Source organism: Protomyctophum parallelum, assembly GCF_964188405.1.
Source record: "Protomyctophum parallelum genome assembly, chromosome: 1".
In the NCBI taxonomy this organism is placed as follows: domain Eukaryota; kingdom Metazoa; phylum Chordata; class Actinopteri; order Myctophiformes; family Myctophidae; genus Protomyctophum; species Protomyctophum parallelum.
Window position 1 is genome coordinate 93,604,516 of NC_139697.1, and position 10,840 is coordinate 93,615,355.

General features: G+C 45.9%; 1 protein-coding gene across 1 annotated transcript; it reads right to left on the bottom strand.

Annotated features, from left to right (window-relative positions):
- Positions 1-2,699: 2,699 nt before the first annotated feature.
- LOC310855560 (proteasome inhibitor PI31 subunit-like) lies at positions 2,700-3,623 on the bottom strand (the record flags this gene model as incomplete). The annotated part of the gene is made up of 1 exon (XM_083760610.1): positions 2,700-3,623. One exon carries the CDS (start codon positions 3,621-3,623, stop codon positions 2,700-2,702), a length of 924 nt encoding a protein of 307 aa, XP_083616736.1.
- Positions 3,624-10,840: the final 7,217 nt, after the last annotated feature.

Consider the following 10,840-nt stretch of genomic DNA (forward strand, 5'->3'; position numbering starts at 1 on the left):
AATCTACACTAATAGCTGAATCTCCCCTCCAAAAAGAAAGAAAAGAAAAAAAGGACCATTACTGCGTCAAAGGAAATCAACAAACTATATTATTAAAAAATCACACTTGTGTGAAGTGAGGGGCATCATTGTACATACCATACATCATCTCATGAACAACTGAATTAATGTGATTCGTTAGCCGAGTTGCTCGTCTACATATGACGTAATTTTTCCCTTCATTGTCAATGGCATTTAATGTTTGATTTACGTCGTATTTGAGGCACATGTATGACCTAATTTCTCCTTTCATTGTCATGGCATTTGACGTTTGTGTTAGGACAAAGTTTGTGTTTGCACACGCACTAAAAGCTGGACATACAGTAAAGGAAGGAAAACTGGTCAAACATTGGCCAAATTGTAAAATAATATTAGAAAGTTCATAAATACCCTGCTATTTACTTAAGCAATAAGCCACGAGAGGTCTCAGGTTACCGGGTATTTTACAATGGCTGGGGGCGTATGCAGACCCGACGCGGAGCGGAGGGTCTTCTACCCCCCAGCCATTGTAAAATAAATAATATTAAATTCACAAAAGTAGCTACGCTTTGCGCCACCAGAGCGAGCCACATCACTAGAGCGAGCCACATCACCACATCACCTTGTTTTGCTCTAGGTTTTGCTCGGCAAGTAGCCTATGTGACGGGAGAATAGCGCTTGATGTCTTTACGGGGCTGCCTGGAGCCACACATTCACAGTCGTATGAACTGGGCGGTGCTTACACGCCCACACGGCATGTGTTTGTAATGCAATCAAGCGCTCCCCTTCCCCAGTACAGCTACAGAGATGTGGAATCAGCTGTGAATTAAATACAGTGATTGAAGGTGTGGGTTATCGGTGAAATTTACACCGGTCACGTGACGGCAACCAGCCAATCAGAATCAAGTATTGGGACTACCCGTTTTAGAAACAATATTTATCTGTGGAACCGAGTCAATAATGCCTCAACTCCTACTATTCCAAGTGGTTTTATCATGGTCTCTGTGATACTGTATATGGCCTTTATAAGAGACGACTAAAGACCTACCTTTTTAACAAGGCACTTTTCTTTGCTACACTGGTTCTAGGCTTCATGCCCTCATGTTTTAATGTGTTTGCTTCAGTTTATTAGATCTTTTTAGGGGCGTGATGATTATTTTTTGATGCCGTTGCCAATATAGCTCTTTGAGATTGTCACGAATGAAAAGGGGATTATAAATGAAACCCATTATTATTGTTATTATTAGTACTAGACCTGTGCCCGTCGGGAACCGGCCTACTTTGGAACGATGCAAGTCAATACCCGGTATATCCGTTGTCATATCATAGCACCCGTTTTAACTGTCTGTCTGTCTGTGTCACATTTGTGTCCATATATGGAGATATCTGTATCTGTCTGTCTGCCTGTTTCCATTTTATGCCCATATATGGAGATCTCTGTCTGTCCTTATGGGCATATATGAGCCTGACCCATACATGGGCATATGGGAGGGGGGGGGGGGGGGTCGGTGGTTGTGAAAGGCCGTTGTGCAGTGGTAAGCGTCTGTGGAAGATGTCTGAAGAGTGCAAACTGACTGTGAAGATTGGACTGACTAAGTAATCAAATAGCATGTGGGGGGGGGGGGGGGGGGGGGGGGGGTTTGCCATGGCAATCAATTGGCTTGTGGCAGAGCCTATAGAAATAAATTGGACAGGTTATTTTTTTTATTTTATTTTTATTTTTTACATGAACCATTTGAACCCTAGCATCCCCATTCTTGTGGGGACACAGAAGTGACAGAACATCGCAGATCAACATTTTCTTTTTCATTCATAATGGTCTCGCTAGTATCTACAGTAAAGCAGTGATCTGTAATAATTAGACAGATTAATTATAGGACATTTTGCTTCCAAATTTGTATATATAGTCAATTTTGGGCTTTTCAAAATAAAATACCAGGTGCATCCAGCTAGCATGGAGCCACAGCATCGGGGTCAATGGTTAATAGAAAAAAGAAAAAAAACATGAAATCACAGTTGATGATAGTTCTGTCTATGAAGATATGCAATTTATGAAGTGCTATCTGCAACACAATTATAATATAAAATATATTATATTATCTAATGGGTCCTTGGCATGAAAATAATAAAGAAATTTCAATAATGCTTGAGCCCTGTCTTGGGACTGGTCCTTTAGGAGACGCCATGCAAATGTTGTGGGAGCGGGCGAGTTTGTTCTCTGTAATTTTCGATTTTGGAGTTCAGTGAAAAAAGTATGACGAGATTATTGCAGAATTACGTGGGACTACATGGCCCTTAACGTGGGACTACATGGCCCTTAACGTGGGACTACATGGCCCTTAACGTGGGACTACATGGCCCTTAACGTGGGACTACATGGCCCTTAACGTGGGACTACATGGCCCTTAACGTGGGACTACATGGCCCTTAACGTGGGACTACATGGCCCTTAACGTGGGACTACATGGCCCTTAACGTGGGACTACATGGCCCTTAACGTGGGACTACATGGCCCTTAACGTGGGACTACATGGCCCTTAACGTGGGACTACATGGCCCTTAACGTGGGACTACATGGCCCTTAACGTGGGACTACATGGCCCTTAACGTGGGACGGGAGTGGCGGTCAGTAAAGACATGTGTGAGAATCGTTCCACAACCAGCGGAGCCTGCAGAGGGTCTTAAGAGAACTCCGGTCCTGGTGGTCCTGGCCTGGGTCCGTGTCGTCCAGACGGGTCAAAGCGGGACCCATGGCGGGGCCCAAACTCAAACCCAGGAGGGGGCAGGTGGTCCGGCTCGGGCTCGGGCGGTCCGAACGGGTCGAAGCGGGCCCCCGGGGGCACGGCCCCGGGGGGCAGGATCGCCGATGGGATCCCGCCGTACGGGCTAAAGCGCGGCGGCATCTCGTTCCGTGGGTCCCACTGACTCCCGCTGCCCAGTGGATTCAGCGGGTCCAGATCTCCGCTGCCTACATCGGGCCACAGATCGCCCGGCCGGCGCGGCGCGGCGTACGGAGGTCTCCAAGGGGAATTCAGCGGCCGCTGCGGCATATATCCGCCGGGGTAAGTGTAGTCTTCATCTCTGTCGTGCCGTTCGTCGTATCCTCGTCCCACGTTGTCGTCGTCGCCGCACGCGGCCGCTTTCTGCGGCGGCTTCTGAGGCGCTTCCTTTGGCGGTTCCTGAGGCGACAGCAGCTGCGTTCTCACCTTCTCCGCCAGGCCGTCGACGTCCTTGTACACGCGGTCAAACGACTGCAGCTGCTCGGCGTCGGCGTGGTCGCCGATCCTCACCGTCAGGTCCGAGTCCCGCAGCGTGTCGGAGTTGATCAGGTTGATCACGACGGCGTCCTCGACGTTCTGGGCTTTAAGCAGGTAGAGGCCGGTGCCCTCTCTGTCCTGGTAGCGCAGCGTGTACAGCCCGCTGTTGTTGTTCCAGTCAGCGGGGAGCAACTCTGACCTCTTATCGGCGACGCCCGGCTCGTCTCCAGAGCCCAGGCACTTGTATCCGTTCCTAATAATGCCCCAGTGAACGAAACACACGACCGCGTCTTGTGGGCAGCTAATGCTGCGTGCGACGGTTGAGTAGAATGCCTCTAGTCCCTCCATCTCTTGGGGTTGGGTTAGTACTTCTGCTCTGCTCCTCCTTGCTGCTGCTTGCTTATAAGTAAGTGCTTAGGAAGGATGACGTATGTCTGTCCGATCCAGGAATGGGCATGCAGAGTGCAACTTCCTTAAAGAGTGATAGGAGCTGGGAATGCGTACTGCTTTTAAGCCTGATATTCGCCTCATCAGTCTGATGTCACCACGAGTCAGCCCTGCCCAAATGCAGAGGGCCTCGTCTTGTCCAAATATGGATGTATGTGATGTCAGACTAGTCCATTCTGCGACGCGATTGGCTGGAAAGTGTGTCAATCTGTATTGTGACTGGCTGAGGTTTGAGCCTTTATAGGCTGCGAGAAGAGGGAAGAAGAGGGGAGGAGAGGAGAGGAGAGGCTCTGCTGCCGTGATCATGACCGCACCTCCCGTTCTTATGACAGCGACTGGAGGTGTGGTTTTGAGGACAACTGCTTTGAATTGCTATTATTGTTCAAACACAACAGAAACCAAGGATTATACATTTCAAGGGCGAGAGATCACAATAAAAATCCTAATCAGTCTTCCTCCACACTGGGAGAAAAACAGCATCTGAAAGTTTTTACACGCGAGTGCAGTTAGAACTTTTCCATTGCATCTTATGAGAGGTGGTGTTCTTCTGCTGCCTTTATGCACGCGCATGCTGTTGCTTATCAGTGTGACGTCGTCTGTTAAGGAGTCTATATAAGTGTAGAATGGAACAAATAGTAGGGGATCTGTGAAAGAAACCGCAGTGAGGACAGGAGCAGTGCAACGCAAGGGCCGAGGAGAGCAGAGCTAGCTGTGAGGGCTATGTAGCATGCAGCCCGAACCTCTAGCATATTCACAATTGGCAAAACTAGACCTGTGCCCGTCGGCCTACTTGGAAACGTTGCAAGTTGGAAACTTGCATCCCCCCCCCCTAAAATGTTTGGGGGGGGGGGGGGGTATCGGCACCCCATCTCTAAGGGTCCATTTCACACACACAGACCCACATAGACCCACAACAATCCATTTGGACCCATGCTGGTCCGGAGACCCACCGTTGAGGACCAGAACAAGACGGTAACCGGAGCTCGTTTGTGTTTATGCCTTTGTTAAATCACCGCTGACATCTTTAGTGGCGAAAAAAATAAAATAATCTCACACACAAAGCAGCAGGATTCTCACAGCTATTGTATAATAAGTGTCCCTTCTTCACGCACCTAGAGAGTTTATACTGCTGACAGTTCATTCTCCAACCACACACACACACACAATTGGAGGCTTATGCGTGCTTGGCGAAGGCAGACAGTTTCTTGTGCTTGCGCTATAGAAGCATTTAATGAGACGCGCGCTTCCCCTCAGATGCTGTCAGAGGTACAATCGCTCTGTTATAATGTTAGGGTTGTAGTCAGGTCTTATCACTGTCACTGTTAAAGCAATTCTTTCGAGAGCAACACGGAATATAGATTCACTATTCATAGGAGGAGATAGCAAAACGCACTCCCAGGCGGGGCGGCTGCCATTCAGCCGGGAAAAAAATGCATCCAAATGAACGCCAGCGCGGAAATAATGACAATGCTGCAGTTCTCATTCATGGCCTAGAAGGTGTCGCTGTTTCCCCTCCTGTTGTACTATCGGGTATTTGACCAGACTTTGCACTTGCTTTTTATTGCTATGTTCATGAATACTAATGTTTTCAGTCGCTAGTCTAATGTCTTCTTTCACTGAGCATGATATGCATTTTTGTACATTTAGCTCCCATCATTTTTTCAATTAATTCTAAATTCGGGTAGGCATTAGTGTAGGCCTACGATGCTACTGGTTCCGTATATTGTTCTGGGGAAAGAAAAACTAAAGAGAGCTGGAGAGACTGGGGACAAACACTCTTCAGCAATGATTACTATCGGTGTATAGTGCTATTTACACTTACTTTAACTTATTTTAACTTACCCTACCTTTAACTCTGCAAAAAGCAGCCCAAATCACTTAAGCGTACAGTATGCCACGACGAAATCCACACCATAATGAAAAGCTTTAATGTGACTTTCAACATCCATGGCAGGAGGGGCGAGATCGAATCGTTGGTGCCGCCGTAGGTCGGTCGGTCGGCCGGCCGGCCGGCAGGTCGGTTGGTTGGTATAGGTCGAACGCTTTGTGCCACGTTGTGAGCTTGTTGATTGGCTATTTTCACTATTTAACCCATTCTGACCTGAGATCAGATTAAAAAAAATGTCTTCTACATCCTGACAGTTTTCCATTCTGACCTCAGATCAGATTCTAAAAGTGTCTTCTATGTCAGTCGTTCTTCGATTTTTCAAAAATAGCAGACCTACAAGCTCGTATCGCGCCACTCGGTGGCGCGATATGAGCTTGTAGATCTGCTATTTTTAAATAGCTAAAGCATAACATGATGCTAACACCAAAACGGGTGCCCGTTCAGAATGGGTTAAACATTTGTTTTCTAATTTATGGCATTTCTTAGATTTTTTCTTCTTGTATTAATTAAATAAATAAATAAACAAACATGTATGACGGCATTTTCTTAATATATAATATGAGTTAAAAACTAAATGTATATAGGAAACCAAAAAAGTCCCCATAAAAGTTTGTCCGTGAGCCACAAATGGGTCCCGACCCAGTGTTTGGGGAAACGGTGCTCTACAGTACACGTCCCTGACACGTACAGTACATACTGTACTTATAAGTGCGTTGGTCGGACAGGGCTCCCCTCTGAATGGCAGCACTGTGCAGCTTATCGTATCAACACCGCCCGAAGCAGACACATGACTCAGTGGCATATTATCCTGGCAGGTGGTATTATTAACGGGATGTAATGATCTTGCTGAAGGACAAAAGGCTACAGCAAGGGATTGAACCTTCAGGGAGTAAAGCCTGACCCTCCCTCCCCTCCTCCTTCTTTCCAACCACTGGCCTTTCCTGTCACCCGAATGCAAATGGACACCTTTTTAAACATGCACACCCCTCTATCTGTCATCGGATAACCTTGGCTGACATTCCGGTGGAGTCGAGCCGAGCCGAGCTCCGGCGTGTGTGTGTGTGTGTGTGTGTGTGTGTGTGTGTGTTGTCAAGTATAGGACGGGGTTAGTTTCTGTGCGCTCGTTTTATGAGTGCTCCAACTAGCTTTTAGAACTTTTGTCCCTGTTCCTCCTACTGACTCACCTGCCAGTGAGGAGCCCCCACTGGGAGGACTGTTGTATCCTACTGACTCACCTGCCAGTGAGGAGCCCCCACCGGGAGGACTGTTGTATCCTACTGACTCACCTGCCAGTGAGGAGCCCCCACCGGGAGGACTGTTGTATCCTACTGACTCACCTGCCAGTGAGGAGCCCCCACCGGGAGGACTGTTGTATCCTACTGACTCACCTGCCAGTGAGGAGCCCCCACTGGGAGGGACATACTGTAGAGGCTTTGTGCTGCTCCTCCCGCACAACACAAGTGCAGCCCGGAGGAATATGTGCAATGACCAATATCACCCTTCCCGCGCCCGCCTTCCCTCCCCCAAACACGGGCCAATTGCGCTCGCCATAGTCGCCCGACAAAGGCATCATATGGTGGATTCGAACCCACAACCTCCGTGGTGGTGGGGGGCATGGACTTTACCTTTTTTTTCAAAATGGCTGACCTGACCTTTGTCAATATGCTGGATTATTGAACCATGTCAGTCCATAAGGCCAAGTGCTCTTTGTAACACACACTATGCAATGTGGAAAGTAGCTTAAGTAACTTTACTCAAGTAGCCTACTGTACCATATTTACAGACTATGTACAGTACATTTACTGTGAACTGTGTTAATTCCATGTTTCAATACTTTGGCCTATAGCTACTACCATCTATGAGCCAAATGTTGTACTTTTTTACTCTGCTACAATTGTTTCAAAACTTAAGTTAGAAGCTACTTTGCAGATTTAGATCATTATTTAGCCACTACTTTTATACTGTGGCTATTCAAATTGGCCATGCATAACGGCTTACATTTTGGTGTACTTTTACTCAAGCAACAATCCTGAATCCTCGTAATGAGCGTAATCATTGCAATCTTGCTATATACTTTTACGTCTCAGTACCTCTTCCACCACGATATGTCACGGCATAGTGAACTTCCCAATGCGTCAAATGCAAGTTGTAGACTAAGGAGTCAAGTGTAAAACCTCATTGTGTTCAGAACATTGTTCATCTTTACAACTCGTTAGGCTGACCTTCCTCAACAATATTGATGGAATGCTTGGCGAATACTGGATTTCTCCTGATGGGTTGAATGGTTGGAACTCGGCACATAGCACCGGATACGAGAGCCCCGCGGCCCATTGTTCTCTGTCTTCATTATACAGTGCCCTAGCCCATTTAGGACTGCACAGGCCAGATTCTACAATCATGACAGTTTTCTGAAAAACCTATAATGTAAACCTTTTCATGTCAAGGACCCCAGAAGCAAAGATGTGAAAGAATATATATATTCAAAGATTTGCGTCACAATTTCACGACTTTTCAAGAATAGCAGATCTACAATGAGCTATTTTTCAACGGCTAAAGAATAAAATAATAGTTGAAGTGCAGGTTAAACGCTACTGTAAAGCGACACCAGATGCATTCCCGTCTTAAATGGGCTAGAGTTCACCTGACCTTCACAATGCTATTACTGAGCTGTTCTGGGCATTCGGCTCGTCCCTTGGCTTCAGATTCAGATTCCATGAGTTCAATGGCTTGTAAACAGACCTCTGACTGTTCGAATACCTTAAACTTAAACTTTACGTTTAATTGAAAAGGTCACAGCACTGTATCATATGACTTTTAAGGCCTAAAGTCACACAGTACTGTGTAACTTTTTTCAAGTAAACGGCAACGCATCATTATGTTTAATTGTTTTACACCGTAGCAATTTCCCGTGAATGTGTTTTTGACAACTTATCTAAACACTACTGTGTTTTGCTTTTGAGTGTCTGCCACTTGCAATTATAACTTGCATAATGTTTGGTTTATTTTAGTTTATTTGATCATCTTCACAGTAACAAAACAGGTTATTTGTTAACACACGGTTACATAACAAAAAGGAACTGGAGGTGATCAAAAGGAATAGGCAGAAGCTGAAAGCTTATAAATGCCTATCCTACGAACATCAAAGTAAAAAAATCCTCACGTGGTTACAGCAACTGAAGGAATTACAATAAACAATCCAAACAATTTAATACCACCGTCAAGTAGATTCATAACCAATTGACGAGAACCAACACCATACCCCCCACCCACCATAGAGTGTCACCATAGACATCCACCAGGATCCCTATCAATTAATTACCATAATCATCATCATCATAGGTTAAATATGTTATATACATATACTCTAAAATATATATTAAGAAAATAACAGAACCTGCATTCAGACAGTAGACTTAAAAGCAGCATACAATAAGCTGAAGGCAGTCGGGCGTCATGAAGCCAAATGTTTCCTGTTATGACGAATGGAGGCAGATGGTCAATGTACAATAATAGTATGATTAATTCCCGTTTAATGCCTATAGAGCCCATACTGTACACCCCCCCCCCCCTCCTTTGTCTTATACATTGCATAATCTAAAAGTGTGTGTGTGTGTGTGTGTGTGTGTGTGTGTGTGTGTGTGTGTGTGTGTGTGTGTGTGTGTGTGTGTGTGTGTGTGTGTGTGTGTGTGTGTGTGTGTGTGTGTGTGTGTTATGGGGGGGGGGGTCTCTTCCCCCCTCACAGGAGGAGTACAAATGGTGTCTCAGAAAAAGCAAAAAGGTGAGAGTTGCTTGCAGTGTATCAGACAACCACACTGGCTTGAGTGTGTATGAATAATGCATACACACACACATACACACACGTTCAGGCACAAATGTATGCATAGTTGCATATACACAGATGTATTCATCCACTATGCATATGGATGTACCTGGAGGAGTAACACACACACACACACACACACACACACACACACACACACACACACACACACACTCTAAGCATGCATACACGCACACACACACACACACACACACACACACACACACACACACACACACACACACATTCGCACACACGCACGCACACCCGGTAGCTAATGCATGTAATAATGCGTGTCCACACAAGCATAAGCAGTCATACACAATTAAACTATGTCTCTGTCTCTTTGTAACACACACACACACACACACACACACACACACACGCACACACACAGTGGGAGCAGCGCCGGAGGGAGCAGCGTTGGTGTTATTGTGTAGTGTGTTTTATCTTGGGCTGACGCAGCGTGGCGGAGCGTGCACAGAGAGAGATGTATGCTGGAATCGATGGTCATTAGCTAGCCTGCTACTACATGTTAGCCTGCGGTGCTACTGGCTCCATCCCAACTGGCCCCGCAAGTGATAGCATGGGCCGCACTGTGCCATCTGAATCCCCGGAATTAACGCCTCTCTCTCTCTCTCTCTGTTTCTATCTCTCTCCGTCCTTGAAATTACTATGCTTGAAATGTCCAATTCCCCTGGTTTCTCACTAGATAAATGTTGTTGGTGTATAAAATTAAATACAGAAACATACTGTAAATAAATGTTAGATAATAATTGCGAATGCAGTCAGCGCTAACTATGAGACCCTGCAGATCGTGTCTGTCTGTGTGTGTGTGTGTGTGTGTGTGTGTGTCTGTCTGTGTGTCTGTCCCGCTGTGACACCACCCGCCCGCCACCAGAGGGCGCAGCTGTAGCACGCACACGCACACACACACACACACACACACACAAACGAGCTGCGTTCGCTTCCCGCGTTTGCGCGTCCTACTTGTTATTAACAATTATTAAGATCACATGTAGGTTGGACTTATAGGATCAAGCCTTTATATATGTATAGTCATTTGCAAAAAAAAGCAAGTGAAGTATATCATAGGAAAAGGTATTGTACAATAGATATTCTAGGTCTAAAGCCCAAACCACAACACAATGGGTCGGGTCAGGCCAAAAGCTTTTTTTTTAAAGATGGAGTGCCATGATTTTTGTCCACCCTAAAGCATGATCATCAGGTCTTATTGTTATATGAGGAGAATTTAAGGAGGAAGACTCGTCTAATGAAGTACTGTCACCTCATAGACGCACGAAATAAATAATTGTGGCACTCCATCTTTAAAAGTTTAGAAGCTTACAGCGTGTTACAAGCGTGACACATCGCCAGCTTGTACTATAGATCGGCTATATATGTTCTGTA